Source organism: Ovis aries, chromosome 3 (assembly GCF_016772045.2).
Source record: "Ovis aries strain OAR_USU_Benz2616 breed Rambouillet chromosome 3, ARS-UI_Ramb_v3.0, whole genome shotgun sequence".
Lineage (NCBI taxonomy): Eukaryota > Metazoa > Chordata > Mammalia > Artiodactyla > Bovidae > Ovis > Ovis aries.
In genome coordinates, this window is record NC_056056.1 from 91,163,015 (window position 1) to 91,180,795 (window position 17,781).

General features: G+C 39.3%; 1 protein-coding gene across 7 annotated transcripts in view; it reads right to left on the minus strand.

Moving 5' to 3' along the window:
• TTC27 (tetratricopeptide repeat domain 27) overlaps positions 1 to 17,781 on the minus strand; it is a 181,215-nt gene that overhangs the window by 33,364 nt on the left and 130,070 nt on the right. For all 7 annotated transcript variants that reach the window (XM_042246298.1, XM_060412318.1, XM_004006035.5 and 4 more), the window contains 2 exons: positions 8,433 to 8,531; positions 4,661 to 4,713 (listed from right to left, as the gene is read on the minus strand). In XM_042246298.1, coding sequence (XP_042102232.1) covers positions 4,661 to 4,713; positions 8,433 to 8,531 — 152 coding nt within the window. The remainder of the gene's footprint in view (positions 1 to 4,660; positions 4,714 to 8,432; positions 8,532 to 17,781) is intronic.

Genomic DNA, 17,781 nt, shown 5'->3' on the forward strand with positions numbered 1-17,781 from the left:
TCAACAAAATCAAAAGTTGGCTCTTTGAAAAAAAAAAAATAATGAAACAAATGTTTAGCTAAATTCCAGTTCAGTTGCTCAGTCCTGTCTGACTCTTTATGACCCCATGGACTGCAGCACACCAGGCCTCCTGGTCCATTACCAACTCCCAGAGTTGACTCAGACGCATGTCCATTGAGTCGGTGATGCCATCCAGTCATCTCCTCCTCTGTCGTCCCCTTCTCTTCCAGCCTTCAATCTTTCCCAGCATCAGGGTCTTCAAATGAGTCAGTTCTTCACATCAGGTGGCCAAAGTATTGGAGGTTCAATTTCAGCTTCAGCATCAATCCTTCCAATGAATATTCAGGACTGATTTCCTTTAGGATGGAATGGCTGGATCTCCTTGCTGTCCAAGGGACTCTCAAGAGTCTTCTCCAATACCACAGTTCAAAAGCATCAATTCTTCAGTACTCAGCTTTATTTATAGTCCAACTCTCACATCCATACGTGACTACTGGAAAACCCATAGCTTTGACCTGACGGACCTTTGCTGACAAACTAATGTCTCTGCTTTTTAATAAGCTGTCTAGGTTGGTCGTAACTTTTCTTCCAAGGAGCAAGCGTCTTTTAATTTCATGGCTGCAGTCACCATCTGTAGTGATTTTGGAGCCCCAAATAAAGTCTGCCACTGTTTGTATTGTTTCCCCATCTATTTGCCATGAAGTGATAGGACTAGATACCATGATCTTAGTTTTCTGAATGTTAAGTTTTAAGCCAACTTTTTCACTCTCCTCTTTCACTTTCATCAAGAGGGTCCTTAGTTCTTCCTTTTCTGCCGTAAGTGTGGTGTCACCTGCATATCTAAGGTTATTAATATTTCTCCCGGCAATCTTGATTCCAGCTTGTGCTGCACTCAATATGCCAGCAAATTTGGAAGACTCAGCAGTGGCCACAGGACTGGAAAACAGTTTTCATTCCAATCCCAAAGAAAGGCAATGCCAAAGAATGTTCAAACTACTGCACAACTGCACTCATCTAACACGCTAGCAAAGTAATGCTCAAAATTCTCCAAGCCAGGCTTCAACAGTATGTGAATTGTGAACTTCCAGATGTTCAACCTAGATTTAGAAAAGGCAGAGGAACCAGAGATCAAGTTGCCAATATCCGCTGGATCACTGAAAAAGCAACAGAGTTCCAGAAAAACTTCTACTTCTGCTTTATTGACTATGCCAAAGCCTTTGACTGGGTGGATCACAACAAACTCTGGAAAATTCTTAAAGAGATGGGAATACCAGACTGCCTGACCTACCTCCTGAGAAATCTGTATGCAGATCAAGAAGCAACAGTTAGAACTGGACATGGAACAATAGACTGGTTCCAAATTGGGAAAGGAGTTCGTCAAGGTTATGTATTGTCACCCTGCTTATTTAACTTATATGCAGAGTACAACATGAGAAATTCCATTAGAATTTAGAAAAATGGTATAAATAAAATTAGTATTATTTTAAAAAATCATGAGAACATCACAAACATATTATGCAAAATGATTTAACAAGTACAAAGCCAAATAAACCAATAAAAATGAAAACCAGGTTAGGTGGTTTTTACAGAAAAAGTTTATCAAGCCATCGCAGAATCCTTGCCTTATCCAAGCTACTTCAGAAAATAGAAGAAGACTTAAGAACTTGATGTTGACAAGGAAATCAACAAAACTTCATGTCACCTATTTTAAAAGTTAAACATCTTAACTATCAGAAAGATGCCTGATGCTTTACTCTACTGGCTGAACAAACACTATAGCTCCCTTAAAGATCAAAAATGTTTTACTGGACAACTATAGTAACCTCTTTCAAGGGTAAGCTATCTGTCCCTTTCCAACATCCTTTTTGCATTTGATTTGCTAACTTAAGACCACGAGGTCCACGTCTCTTTTCCTGCTGAGCCTCAAAGTGTTTCATCAAGACTTTCCTTTTGCTGACTTCAAAGCAAATTTTAGAGGTGATGATGGAGGTTCTTCTGGCTGATCCAGGCCATTGGTCTGGGAGTCATCCCCTTAAGAACTTAAAAAGAAGTGTGCCCATACCATCAGTAACTTTCTCAGCTAGTCACAGAACACACAAATCATTTAATCAATGGTACTGATTGAAACGACTTCTTTACAATTAGTCTTTTAGTCTTTTCATAACAACCAATTCACTGCAGTTTAGTTTTGTATTCTCTACATTAAACAATTTACCTAAAGTTGTCATGGAATGTACTAATTTATTTACCCCCGACCCACTCTCCTTTATAGTTAAAAATGGAAGTACCCTTGCTCTAACACTTCTTCATATTCAGCCACAAATTGTTTCCATATAATTTTCCCCTCTTTCTCCACTCCCTCTGCACACATCACATGGGATATCAACTGTGAACTGAAATTCCTGAAGCGGACTGAGATTCCCAAGGTCTCCCATCCACATACGGGTAGGGATGAAGTTATCCTATTGGAAAAGATGTCAACCAGCAGCATCCCACACCAGGCGGATTATCTTTTTTCCTGTGTGTCCTCCTATCCTCTAATCATAGTTGCTTGGCCCACACAATTTTTGCAATAAAATTCTGGTTTTTTTGGAAAGTGTGACTTCTTTCTAGGGAGCTTCAATTCTGGATTCATTTATCAAACCATGATGGTATGATAATGCACTATAACAATTATATAGGAAGATGGAAAACTTTCCCATGGGACTGTAGGGCCATGGTGCCTTGGGGAATCAGATGAAACAGGGAAAACAGCACTTTAGTGAAGAACCCAACAACAGCAGAGCGAGAGATGAGGGAGTGTAAAGGGTCACCTTAAGGCAGGGATAGGATTCTTTTGAGAGGAGTAGTAATGATTTGCCCCTGCAATAACAATCTCATGAGTGAAGAATGAGCTATGTCTGGAGCAATGGCAGCAAAGAAAGTAAAGTAAAATGGCAAAAATAAAGGAGTGATTTACCTCTGACCTTACAACCCCACTTTTACACAAAACCCTATTCAGGGAGCTACAGGGACAAAACAGTGTCAAAGAGAAGCTGAGGAACAATGTGCAAGAACCACCAAGAGAGAAAGCAATTAGAATTCTTAGGGTTAATGGGCTGGAGGACAAGAGGTCATTACATACACAATGATCAAGATTACTAGAAAACCCCACTGAGGGCATTCCATGGTTCCGGCAGGGCTTTTCCTTCCCCTTGTTTTACACCAGAAGAGTCTCTAGTGAGTTTTAACACAATCAGTTGCAATCAAGAACACAATATTATTTTTCACAGAGCGTGGTGGAACAAACAGTACTTTATTTATATAGTTATCATCCGAGAGCAGCAGAAGCATTTCATGATCTCCATGTAATGTGGATTTACGATATCTCCAGAAATACTCATGAATCCACAAAGAAAACTAAGTTTGAAATAAGGGCAAACAAAAACGGAAATATATCTATCCTTTCATTTATTTAAAACTAGGATAACAGCCATCCTTGCCTCTTCCCCTTCCTTGGCTTTCTGTAGCCAGTCAGTAAGTCCAGTTGCTTGTCCCCTTTATAAACTGGCATCTGCCCCTTCTTTTTCCAGTCTAGCTATCTCCTGCCTGGACTATTACAACAGCTGTCTCCTAACTGGTTTCCCAGCCCCCAGTTTCCTCTCTAGTCCATCTCACACACTGTCATCAGATAAATTTCCCTCTTCATAAAATCTCAAGAAATTTCTCTCTTCATGAAATGACCCTCACTGAAGTCTCTGGCTTCCTATTACCAACAATCTCATCTCTCACCATGGCTTTCACTAGTCTTGAGCTGGACGACTTTACTTCCTGTCCCCTAAAGTGTGGCATTCATGCCTGTCACCCGAATTCAAAAGGCTAAGCACAGATATTAATGACCATTTATTTCCAAAGCCTGTCCCCTCTACCAATTCTTCAAATTATAGCTTGAGTCCAACAATCTCTCAGAAGTGTTTCTAAACCCGCATCACACATGTTCTCTTCTCTGAGATCCTCAGAGGATTATACATGTGGTAGAGAATGTAAGTGCTCTACAAATACTACCTACTATCCTAGACCTCTTTGTACTTCTCATTGAGATTTATCACATATGACCTAGATTATTAATCAATTTTTAAAATAATATGGCATAATATTTTCTAAACCCACACTCCCTGAAGTCACTGGTTCATACTTCTATTTCTCAATAATGTTCAGTCCACAGCAAGCAATCATGCTCTGCAACATGCTGGAGGGTGGGAGATGTGAGGGAGGTTCCAGAGCGAGGGGACATATGTATACCTGTGGCTGATTCATGTTGATGTATGGCAGAAACCAGCACAATATTGTAAAGCATTTATCCTCCAGTAAAAAATTAAAAAAAAAAAATCTATCTGTTGAGCTGACTAAAGGCATGCTTGCTTTTATCATGTAATTTAGGACACAAAATTTCAATTTCAAATAAAGAGTTCAAAAAAATATTTATTACATACTAAGTGATTTAAAGAAATAAACTATACTTAGAATGCAAATGGCTAAATTAAGTCACTGTAACTCAAAGATACGGGTAAGAAAGGGGAAAAGATAATGAGGAAAGGCACAATGTTTCACTGTTCAATTGAAGAAAATCTCATTCATTTATATTGGAAGCAAAGTTCTTCATCTTTTTTGGTGTACTTACTTTTGTTTTAACCGGATATAAGAAGTTGATAAATTGTTCCAAGCTTCAGCATTCTGAAATGATACAGAATTCAGTTACAGATTATTCTCTCCTTTAGGTATAACTGCTGCCAACAAAAATATAACATATTTTCTTAGCTCAAAATGTGCTTTTACAATCATAATTTTCATAAGGTATGTTTAGAAGTGTATAAGAAATTAAATTAAATTTAACATTTATAATTAAACTTAATATTTATAATTTAAAAAAAGTCACAAAAACAATCAATAGAATGATATAACTGTTATAACCCTAATTTGGAATTGAGAAAAGATTCTATTTACAAATTTAGATTTACAAAATAGTTGGGCAATTTATAACAGTATTTACACAATATATAGATCAATTACAAATCTAAAGCAGTGCAGAATATTGTTTTTCCTATCATAAAAGGGTTTGTTATTTTGCCATCATCCTTTATCAGACAGGAGAATAAAGGAGTATGTGTTCTCTAATGTTAATGCCACATATTTCATCAAACGCATGTCTCTACCTATTTTTCTATGCAATGACAATAAAGTCTATATAAATGTTGATTCTAACAAGAATGATATAAATTATGCTTGCTCTTCTTCGTTCCACATTTTATAAAACACAGAGTGTGTAGTTCTGAAGTTCCAAAGACACAATTTAAAAATTAATGGCAATGGACCTCTGCTTATGGACAGAATACAGTTAGGACCAGACTAGTCTTATTACCATAAAAAAATATCGAACTGGACAAAATTTTAGGAGACAACTGTTTTTGAGAAGTTGGACAGTGGGCAGCACAGGACTGTGATCCCTGAGAGAAGAGCTGTTGAGGTGTCTCAAAAATCAACCTGCACTTCTAGCTAGAGGCACTTAGAGGGCTACAGCACAGAAAGATAGAAACCAAACAAAACACAGCAAGTCTTACTGAAAGGAAGAAAAAAGTTCAGAGTTCAGAGCTGCAGAAGTGGTTGAATTTGTAAGACAAACTACCAGAGAAGAGAGATCTGTTCAGAGAATAAGCTCCAGAAATCTCACAACTCCTTGAATCCTTGGCTAAATACTAAGCTATACTGTGCAGGGGAAAACTTCTAAAGGCCAGGTAGAGAACAACTACCAGAGAGCTGTGAGCTGAATGGAGATTCTAGAGGTCACACAAGTGCTGGGAGCTAGTCAAGTTTCAACCAGTCTTAGTGGAGAATTCTTACTGATCAGCCGTGGGATTAAATTCAGCCTCCAAAATGTTATACCTCAAGAGAAGGGCGACTGCAAGTCTAAAATAAAGACAACAACAGACCTACTCTAAGCTGAAAATGAAGCTGATCCAGAATGAATTAACCAAATGCCAAAAAACCCTCTGCCTTCAAGGGAAGACAACAAAACTTAGAAACTCAACAACATAGCATCCACAAGTGTAGGATATGATACAAAAAAAAAAAAAAAAAAAAAATTGGTAGACAGGCAAACAAGCAGGAAAATTCATCCATAACCAAATTAAAAATCAGTTAATAGAAACAGACACAGAAATTAAGGAGATATTAAAATACACATATAAAAACTTCAAAGCAGTTGTTATAAATATAATCAAATATTTGAAGAAAACATGAACATTGTAAGGGAACAATCAGGGAATCTCAGTAGAAACACAAACATTGTAAAAAGAACCAAATAAAAATTCTTGAACTAAAAAAAAGAAAGCACATTATCTGAAACAATGTTATTTTTTGAGATGTAATTGATATACAGCACTGTACAATGCTGATATACAGCAGTGTAATTGATATACAGCATATACAGTTTTAGAAGTACTACATGATGACTTGGTACATGTATATATTTGTGAAGTGATTACCACAATAAGTTTAGTGAATATCCACCACCACACACAGTACGGTAAGCTTAATGACTAGGTTTAACACTAGATTTGACATAAATATAAGAACTAAACCAATAAACCTCTTAGAAAAAAAAGTTAATCTTCATGACCTTAGATCGGGCAATGGATTCTTAAATATGACACCAAAAGCACAAGCAACAGGTTAGACCTCATCAAAATTAAAAACATTTGTACTTCAAAGACACTATAAGAAAGTGAAAAACAACTTACAAAATGGGGGGAAAAAACTGCAAATCATGTATCTGATATGGGGCTTATATCTAGGATGCAGAAAGAATTCTTACAACTCAACAATAAAAAGACCAATAACCTAAATGGGCAAAGGATGTGAGTAAACATTTCTCTAATGATACACGAATGGCCAATAAGTACATGAAAAGATGCTCAAGATAATCAGCTGTCAAAGAAATGCAAACCGAAACCACAACAAGATACTGCCTACTAGGGCAGCTACAATCAGACAGACAGTAACAAGTGTCAGCAAAGATGCTGAGAAACGGAAACATGTCTACACAAAGACTTGTAAGTGAATATTCACAGCAGCATAATTCACAGCAACTGAAAAGTGCAACAGTCTAAATGCCCATCAATTGATAGATGAATAAATAACACGTGACATGCGCATACAACGGAATAGTATTTGACCATAAAAGGGAATGAAGTGCTGATAGATGAGACAACATGGATGAACTGTGGAAACATTAATCTAAGTGAAGAAAGCCACCAAAAGACTGCTCATTGTTATGATTCCATTTGTATGAAACATTTAGAACAGGCAAATGTATGGAGACAGAATATCCATTAGTGGTTGCCTAGGGGTGGGGGTGGGAGGTATGAGTGGAAAGTCTCTGGAGGAAATGGGGAATGATTGCTAACTGGTACAGGGGTTTCTTCTTACAATAATAAAAATGTTCTAAAATGGTGGTGATGGTTGCACAATTCTGAATACACTAAAAAAGAAAAAAAAATCACTGAATTGTACACTTTAAATGGATGAACTATATGGTATGTGAGCTATTTACCACCTCAGTAAAGCTGTTAAATATTTAAAAACCATAAACTACCAAAAAAAGAACTTTCTAATAATGCAATTAACAGGCAGCCCATATTGGGGAGTGACAAAATATATGTGACATTTTGCTGTTTATTTCAGCAAAGTATATTTTTTAACTAAAAAACTATTTTATTAAAATTATTTCCTAAACAAACTATGAATACCTTAGATATTATAAGAAAACACTTACTTCTAGATTTATAAATCATATACCTTAGGGCATGACCTTCTACCAATGGTACACTTTCCTCCAACACAAAAGGAATGATGTTCTTTTTCTTGGACATAAAAATAATAGAAAGTTTGAATCTTTCTGCCTCATTTTCTCTCTCCCTCCCTTTTTATTGTGATAAGCTAGAGAGAAACTGCTGTAAAGGACAGGGAGTTTAGCTAGTGCTCTGTGAAGACCTAGAGGGGTAGAATGGGTGGGTGGGGGTGGAGAGAAAATAGAGGAAGGGGATATATGTATACATACAGCTGATTCATGATGTCATACTGCAAAAACCAACACAGCATTGCAAAGCAATTATATTCCAATTAAAAAATGTTTTTTAAGCTAATAGAAACAACAACAACAACAACAAAAAAAAACCCCACTTAACATGAGATCACCCTCTTCACAAATTTTTAGGTGCACAACAGTACAGTTAACCGTGGGCACTATGCTGTACAACAAATCTCTAGAACTTAATCATCTTGCATAACTGAAACTACATACTTGCAGGAATTGCTGTTCTGAACTACAGTTCAGTTCAAATAATTTAGAGAGGACCAAAGAGCTGTGATAAGGAAAGAAGACCAAACAAACTTACGTCGGGTTCCAGAGTCACACACCGCTGAAACGCCCTCGCTGAGCCTCCGTAGTCTTCCAAGGCCAGATAGGCACAGCCCAGAGAAAACCACACCCCGAGCTGCAAGACCAAAAGACGAAGCCATTCAAACACATAGAGACATTGATAGGATTAATCTGAAAATCCCTTAGGATGCTACCAACACACACACACAACACTAGTAGTGTATAGAGCTGTATCATAAATATTGCCTTACACTGTATCTTAAACTAGAAAACTTAGCTATGGAGATGATATTTTTCCATGTAATTTTCAAAACTATAATTCAAAAATGAAAGCACGTGCAACACTGCACATCTTTAATTGAGAAACACCCGTTTGTTTTAACCGACTCCATGAACACAATGCAGAGCTCTGTTGATAAGCCCCGACATGATAAATTAACTTTACATTTTTACTGAGCATCAATGTAACTATGTAAAAAATATACAAACCATCAGCAGAGTCACAACTGATGAACGTATTACAAACTTGAGAGGAAAAAGTTTTGCTTCCATCTTCAAGATGGACCGCAAATATACTTTTGCTGTTTAACCAAGAGCCAAACTGCCCTGGCATGTACCGGCCTAGGCGTGCACCGGCCTAGGCATGCCTGAAAAAATTTAGAAAAAGTAGACTCAGAATCTGGATTACCAAAGAGTCATTCACAGTGGAAAGCCTGATTTAAGTCAGAAAGATTTGTACATTTAGAGATGTAGAAAACAGGTAACTATGAGGGATGGGATGGGGAGGGAGGTAAGAGGGGGGTTCAGGCTGGGGGACACATGTACACCTATGGCTGATTCATGGCAATGTATGGCAAGAAACACTACAATATTGTAATTAACCTCCAATTTAAAAAATATATTAATTAAAAAAAAAAGAAAACAGGTAAGTAGGAAGTGGCTATTGAGAATTACAAAAGAATTCTTTATTTCACAGGGTTTCCTTAAAATTCAATAGCCTCTATCAAAAGGAAGATAAAACTGATAAAAATTCAATGAAATTAGTCAGAAATGCAGCTATTACAACTCTGCTTTCCTCTCAGATATAGTCAGTAAGGCCAACGGTAGAATAAATTCTGCGTTCTTACTTTCTCTGACTTCTAGAATGAGGGCAGTGAGCCAGCAGACAGACTTGGTTGAACACTGCAGGGTGGGAAAGGAAATGAGCTGCTCTGTTATCCGTCCATGGCCTCTGGTCCATGGCCTTCCACAGAGGCGGACAGGAGGCTGCCCCTACCCTCCCCCAATTCATACAAAACTTGTTCCATATGGCTAGTTGAGGCCTGAAAGTTCTTTAAGCAGATAAAGATTTTTAGCGGATAATTAGAGATAAGGCTTAGAAAGCAAATATCCCTGGGCAATTTAACACTTTGTCTTGAATTCACAAGAGGCTATAAATAACTGCTATCAGCAGCCTTTAAGAGAACAAATTTTGTTAGAAGCATAGGTAATGGCTGAAAACAGGGTGGGTGTGTGTCTGGGGGTCAGTGAGGGATACAGAGGTTGAAATTAAGTTAGAAGTTCCCTTTTCTGAATCAAGGGACTCCAGCAACTTAAAAAGTAGCTCATTACTCTTTTCTTTTGTCTGGTTATTTAAAGAATCAAATGAAAAGAGTTCCAATGCACTAAACCACATTCACTGAAAGTGACTCACTCTGAGAGGGCCTAAAGTCTGATGCTAATGTATAAAACAAGCTTACTTCTAATCTAGTCGAAAGTTTCAAAATCTGTGTTTCATAATTCATCATGTATAAGGTGCACTTTTTTTCCATTTAACATCTCTGAATGCTAATAACCAATAGCTGATCAGACTTTTACTGTGCGTGTGTGTGTTCTGAGTCGCTCAGTTGTGTCCAACTCTTTGTGGCCCCATGGATTGTAGCCTGCCAGGCTCCTCTGTTCATGGAATTTTCCAGGCAAGAATACTGGAGTGGGTTGCCATTTCCTCCTGCAGGGAGTCTTCCCTACCCAGGGATCAAACCCCCTTCTCTTGGATCTCCTGTATTGGCAGGTAGATTTTTTTTTTTTACCACTGCCCCACCTAGGAGGTCAGCATTTAATTTTCCATACAAGGTGGCACTTAAAATACATTGCCTCTTACAAGTGACAGCATGTTATACCCTCAAAGAATCATGGCAGCAAGTTTACTAGGAATGAGGAATACCTCAAATCAAGAAAAATGAGAAGTGCCCACAAAGTTCTCAAAATGCATATGCCCTGCTTGCTTCCTGCATCAGCAAAGAACAAACTGACAACAGAACTATTTCATATGTGTCATAAAAAACAGTGAGTATAAATTCAAATGAAAATAAAAATTGAAAATTTATTTTTCAATCCACCTCAAAAGACAAAGATTATATAAATATCTGAAATTAGCAACTATCTTACAGCTCCAGCATAAGCTGGTGATGAGATTACTATGAACGTTTTTAAAACAAGTCAATGCTTTATAACTAATGTCTTAACACCAAAATAAGTTTAATAAAAATCAAGCAGATAACAATTTAATACATAGTATTGTGGTTCCCTTTTCTTTTTACTCTTGATCATTTGTGTAACTGCTTCAATAGTTTGCATCTAAAAAAAATCTAGGATCATTAAATGCTAGTAGGTTTTCATCTACTAACGACAAATTATTAAGATGGAAGATGACTTCTGTATATACCTTATTTTTTGAACCATGAAATGGCTTTAAAAAAACTCTAAAAAATTAAAACTCACATGAATCCCCAAGTTAACATTGTATATGGCTGTGTACAAAAGGTCGCCATCTCCTAGTCTCCAACTCCTATGCTATCAGATAGAAATATAGTGCTAGCCTCATTCTATTTTCTAGCAGTCACATTTTAAAAGTGAAAAGAGATGAGTGAAATTAATTTTAACAACGTTTTACTAAGCTGTACATATCTAAAATATTATCACTTACACGTTATTAATATACAATATCAGTGAGATCTTTTATATTCACTTTATTCATGTGAAGTCTTTGAAACCTAGTGTGTGTCCTACACTAACAGCAGATTTCCGTTTGGACCAGCCACACTTCAAATGCTCAACTGCCACATGAGGCTGGTGGCTACCATACTGAGCAGCACAACTCTACACTATTTCTCTACAACAGTGACAGAGACCCTAACGTACCTGCATCCTTTCCTTTGGTTTCCATTAAAAAAAAAAACTGGCTCCTCTAGCTAAGACCCACTCTTGGGCTCCTCACACACCAAAGTCATTCCTGTTCCTCTTCACACAATAGCAACCAGAATAACTAGCATTTAATGAGCACCTAGAGCCAGCTTAAGACTAAATATTTAAAAACTAAGATCATGGCATCCAGCCCCATTACTGCATGGCAAATAGAAAGAGAAAAGATGGAAGTAGTGATAGATTTCTTCTTCTTGGGCTCCAAAATCACTACAGACTGTGACTGAAGCCATGAAATCATAAGACGATTGTTTCTTGGCAGGAAAGCGATGACAAGCCTAGACAGTGTGTTAAAAACCAGAGACATTACTCTGCTGACAAAGGTCTGTATAGTCAAGACTATGGTCTTCCCAGTAGTCATGTACAGTTGTGAGAGATAGACCATAAAGAAGGCAGAACGCCAAAGAATTGATGCCTTCGAACTGTGGTGCTGGAGAAGATCTCTGGACAGCAAGAAGATCCAACCAGTCAATCTTAAGAGAGATCAACCCTGAATATTCACTGGAAGGACTAATGTTGAAGCTCCAGTATTTTGGTCATCTGATACGAACAGACTCATTGGAAAAGTCCTTGATGGTGGGAAATATCGAGCACAGAAGGAGAAGGCGGCATCAGAGGATGAGACGGTTGGATGGCATCACTGACTCAATGGACTTGAGTTTGAGCAAACTCTAGGAGATGGTAAGCAACAGGGAGGCCTGGCATGCTGTAATCCATGGGGTCACAAAGAGCTGGATGTGACTAGGCGACTGAATGACAACGATGAACACCTACTACGTAGCCGAGCACTGATACTAGGCGCTTTCCACACCTCACCTTGTCTATTCCTCACAAACGGTCTTGCAAGGCAGTAGACAGCACCCTCACTGGAGAGATGAACACAGACCAGAGTCAGTCAGTGATGAAGGAGAGATCTGAGGTCCAGTCAGCGTGATTCCAGAGGCCGTGTCATCTCTACATGACCACGCTGCCGCCCTCTACACCGTTCTGCCCACACGCAGCCACGGTTCACGGCAATGCCATTCCTGTCAGCAGCAAAGGGGGTGAAGGAAAGGAAACAGTCCACTTCACACAGGCTGGGAAGACCCAGGAGATCAATTTTTTAAGAACTGGGGCATTATCTACGTCTCCCTCAGAAAGTTCTCCTGACAGGCAAATGGATAAAGACGAAGCAGAAGAATGGATGTTTAGCTGGAGGAAAGAACTGAAAGGCAAACCTCTCACCAAGGGACTGGGCAAGAATGGAGAAAGGTAGTAACCATCACGGAGGCTCTGGTGGAGACTGCTGTGACGCTTTCTTCCAGGGGGGACTGTGAAGGCAGGCAAGCTCTAGGCACGCCTTTTAGAAGCTGACGGTCCAGTTTTCTACTCGGAAGACGCCAGTACAGAGCCACAAAAGCAGACTAGTTTGAATATGACATACATACTTGAAGAATGGCTTTAAATTATTTTTTAAATAATTAACCAAAAGCAGGAATGGTTGAAAACATCATCTCTCTTTGAACTTCCTTCAAAAGTCCCCGAGAGAAACAGGAATAGAGGGAAAGATAGATTGACTGGGGTTCAAGAGGTTCTAAAGAACTGAATGACCTTGGCCATGTCACTTAACCTCTGAGTCTCACTTCCCCAGTTGTTAAATGGGTGGGTGGGGGGATTAAGCAAAAATTCCGAACCTCCTTCAGATCCCAGATTCTGAAAACGCAGAGGCCACAGGGTTCAAAGGTACATTACTGCCATCTAGTGGCAAAACAAATACACTGATGATGCAAACAGAATCAGCAGGTTTGATGAACTAAGAAATGAACTGAGGCTTAGAAATCAATTAAAAAAGGCCACAAGAAAAATGAGGTCTGAAAAGGAAGTGATTTGCCTGAAGTCACACAATGGTTCCTGGTTCCTGCTGTGCAATACTTGTGGTGAAGAGAGTGACTGTATGCTAAGTTGCTTCAGCCGAGTTTGACTCTATGCGGACCATAGCGCACCAGGTTCCTCTGTCCATGGGATTCTCCAAGGCAAGAATACTGGAGTGGGTTGCCATGCCCTCCTCCAGGGGATCTTCCTGGTCCAGGGATCAAACCCCTGCTTCTCTAATGTCTCCTGCATTGGCGGACGAGTCTTTTACCACCAGTGCCACCTGGAAAGCCCAGCAACACTTATTAAACATCAATAACTGAAACAGAATTGAACAGTTTGTTCCCCTGAGAACTAACAGAGACCAAGCACCACTGGACAACAGGCATGGATTACTCTTAGCATTAGGAAGTTCATTTTTACAAGGTTATCTAAAGCACATATACAATAGAAGCCATATGCTTATATGATATTACAAATTACTTTCTTAACTTATGAGCCTACCTACTCAAATTTCCTTCCTCCTCAAGGTTTCTGCAGAACAAATGAATAATCAGTAGCTTCACCTATTTTACTAATTTTCCTTATGCGTTGACTGGATTTTTCTGACATTCTGTATAATAAAGTGCAACATGTTATAACTGAATCCTGATGCCAAACAACACTCTCCATTCTCTCTGTTCTCCATCGCTGACTCATTCCCATGACCCCAAATGCAGATAAGTGGTTGAATATGACTTCATTAAACAGGAAATGACCCAAGCCAAACTCAAGAGAGATATCAGTGTTGTCTGGTAGTAGCTTTTCCTAAAATAATGTTTGGTGCTCATATTTTTAAAACCCGTGCACCACCAACCAATTCTTTCATAACCAAATTTCTCATTTACTATTAAATACTAAGTTCTCCTCCCTGCTGCTGCTACTGTTGCTAAGTCGCTTCAGTTGTGTCCGACTCTGTGTGACCCCACAGATGGCAGCCCACCAGGCTCCCCCGTCCCTGGGATTCTCCAGGCAAGAACACTGGAGTGGGTTGCCATTTCCTTCTCCAATGCATGAAAGTGAAAAGTGAAAGTGAAGTCACTCAGTCGTCTCCGACCCTCAGCGACCCCATGGACTGCAGCCTACCAGGCTCCTCTGCCCATGGATTTTCCAGGCAAGAGTACTGGAGTGGGGTACCATTGCCTTCTCCCTCTCCTCCCTAAGGAAACACAAATCTTAACCTGCTAGCTTTGTCAGTTTCTCTCTCTCTCTCTCTCTCTCTCAAAGGTTTCCTCTATGTCAGTGTCTTCTTTTAAACTACAGAAGCAGCACTTTTTTCTTTCACTAGAAAGGGTTTTGGACTTCCCTGGTGGCTCAGATGGTAAAGAGTCTGCCTACAATGCAGGAAACCCGGGTTCAATCCCTGGGTCGGGAAGATCTGGAGAAGGAAATGACAACCCACTCCAGTATTCTTGCCTGGAGAATCCCATGGATGGAGAAGCCTGGTAGGCTACAGTCCATGGTGTCGCAAAGAGTCAGACAAGACTGAGCTACTTCACTTTCAGAAAGGGTATTAATTCTTAGTGTCTCCCTCATATTCCTATCCTAGACTGGGTTACCACTGAGTCTTCTATTCACCTGCTCTTTCCAGTTCACAGTGTGAGTAACATGGGTGTTTACATATCACCTGTATGGACTCTCCTGTGAGACACAGTTCTCTATTTTCAGGCTACAGAAAATGGGGTTGCGATGATTTTCTACCACACTAGCAGCACGCTGCAATGGTTAGGATGTAAAACGTCACTGAGAACTTAGTATAGACCAGGAAATATGCTAGACACTTTATATATATTGGCTCTAATTTTCCAATTAGATCCAACTGACATAGGGATTACATCTCCACTTTACAAACAAGAAAACTGAAGCTCAGAAAGATAAAGTGATTCACCTAGAGATTACTAGGATCTGGAGTCAGGTCTATGGCAACGGAACCCTTCCCTCTACCCCTTGGTTCCAGCTACGGCCCAGATGTTATCTCAGTGCTCATATTTCTTGGCAGTTAGGCAAGTTAGACCTTAAGAGTTTCCTTTTTTATTGCTTACCAATATGAGAAAGGAAGGACAAAAGGAAATAATCTCTTTTCTCTACATATTATTTGCATATGTTCATTCTGTCTTCTCCACTAGAATGTAAGCTCCAGTCTCCTTGGACCTCCCTACCACAATAACACAAGTACACAACAGAAACTCTGTACTCCACTGCAAATACATTTTCTTCTTTCAAAAACTGACATGAAAGAGAAAGTTAACCCCCGCGAATCCTGGAAGAACACAAGCTCTCAGGATAATTAACAATTCTATCAGTGCATCATAAAAGTGTGGTCTCACACACAGCACAGGCTGGGAAGGGCTGCCGAGGTCCCTTGAAAACTCCCTGGTCTCACACAGACTCACCAGCTCTCATGTGCTGGACTGTCCCATACACCAAAGTTACAACTTCACTGTGCTCTTGATGAAAGCCCCGATAGTTATGAATTAAAGGAAGAAAAATATTTAAACTGCACAGTCTTGTATTCAAAGCTTTCCATAACTTCTAACTTGACCTCAGCCAAACCCACCATTCCTTCCTAACATAAGACAACATCCTTTAGAGGCAAAACAGCAAAGAAGTTAAGAGTAAGTGCTGTAACACCAGAAAGCCCAGGTTCAAATCCCAGCTCCACTCCTCATATAAACTATGGGATTTAGTGTAAACTAATTAGGCCTCTATTTCCTAACTTGTTAAATGAGGGTAAAAACAGTTAAGTACCTCAGGGACTGGGCTGAGGACTAACAATATATGCAAAATGCTTAGAACAATACCTGGCACCCAGTAAATAGTCAATGTTAGCTGCTAGTATTACTATTATAACTGAATCTAAACATAAATAGTCAAAACCTACAGTTACCAAGAAACCTTTGCTACATGTTTGGGTTTTGCATCTGCTAGTCTCCTTTCCTGAAACAAATGTTCCTAATGTTTGCCTCCTATCTAAATCCCAACTGTTTCTCCTAGTTTGTATCTTACAATGCTTTAGAAAGAGTTCATTTCCACTTACATTCTAGCTTACACTACAGAAGATGCTTAATGAATAGAAACTGCTATTATAATGTTAACGCTCCCATCTTCTTTCTCATCTCACTTGAAACATTATTATTTCCAGAGCTAACACCTTCATCTCTTCTCATTTCCACTCTTCTCTAGAATGACATTTCCTAGTTGTCATCCCCTCTTTCTTGATAACATTCAATCTCTCCTTCATTCACTGGATTCGACTCCATAAGTGAAAAGTGTTAGTTGCTCAGTCGTGTCCAACTCTTTGTGACCCAATGACTGTAGCCCAGGCTCCTCTGTTCATGAAATTCTCCAGGCAAGAACACAGGAGTGGGAAGCCATTCCCTTCTCCAGGGGATCTTCCTGACCCAAGGACTGAACCCAGGTCTGCTGCATTGCAGGGAGATTCTTTACTGTCTGAGCCACCAGGGAAGCCCTTCAACCCCAAAAAAGTCTTCAGTATCCTGAAAAGTTTTACTTGATTCTGCTGCCCCTTGGTACAACACTCTACATTTTGCCTCTCACTTCCCTGACATGCTCCTAGAAGAACAGTCTATAGATGTTATGGCAATTTCCTCATCCTACCCTTTAACCTCCTGAAGCTGGTATTGATGATCAATAGTTAGTTCCAAATCCAATGAACTCTTCTTGGCCCTCTTCAGACTTTATCACTCCAGGTGATATTTCTCATTGACATTTGTTTTTCTTTTAGTTTCCATGAATTCCTTCTTTGAGGTTCCTTCTCTCCCTCTGATCAAGACTCTAGTGTACTTTGCGTGAATCATATTTCGCTGATGCTATTTTCTCTCCCTTCCTCCAACCCCTGGAGATGTCCAAAGTTCAAGATTTTGCCTGAGGTTCTCTTCCAACACAGTTTCTATAAAGAATTCATTCACTTGCATGGATCTGCCTCACTGCCACAGAAAACCCAACCGCAAGCCCAGCTCGGCCTCACTCCTAGGCTTCAGGCTTTTATGCCCAGTGGACTGTGGGCCATCTCTACTCAAGACACAGCAACATCTTTTCATGTTTGACACTCAAAATCACATCACTATTCCCTATTTTCCCTTTCTTTTATATCCTCTGTACCTATCAATAACAACATTTCCTTCTTAATCAAACAACTGAGAAAACTGCCATGTTCTCAGATTCCAAACTCTTCTTCAGTCCTGCCAACCCAAGGAATAAATCCCAGAAAATTT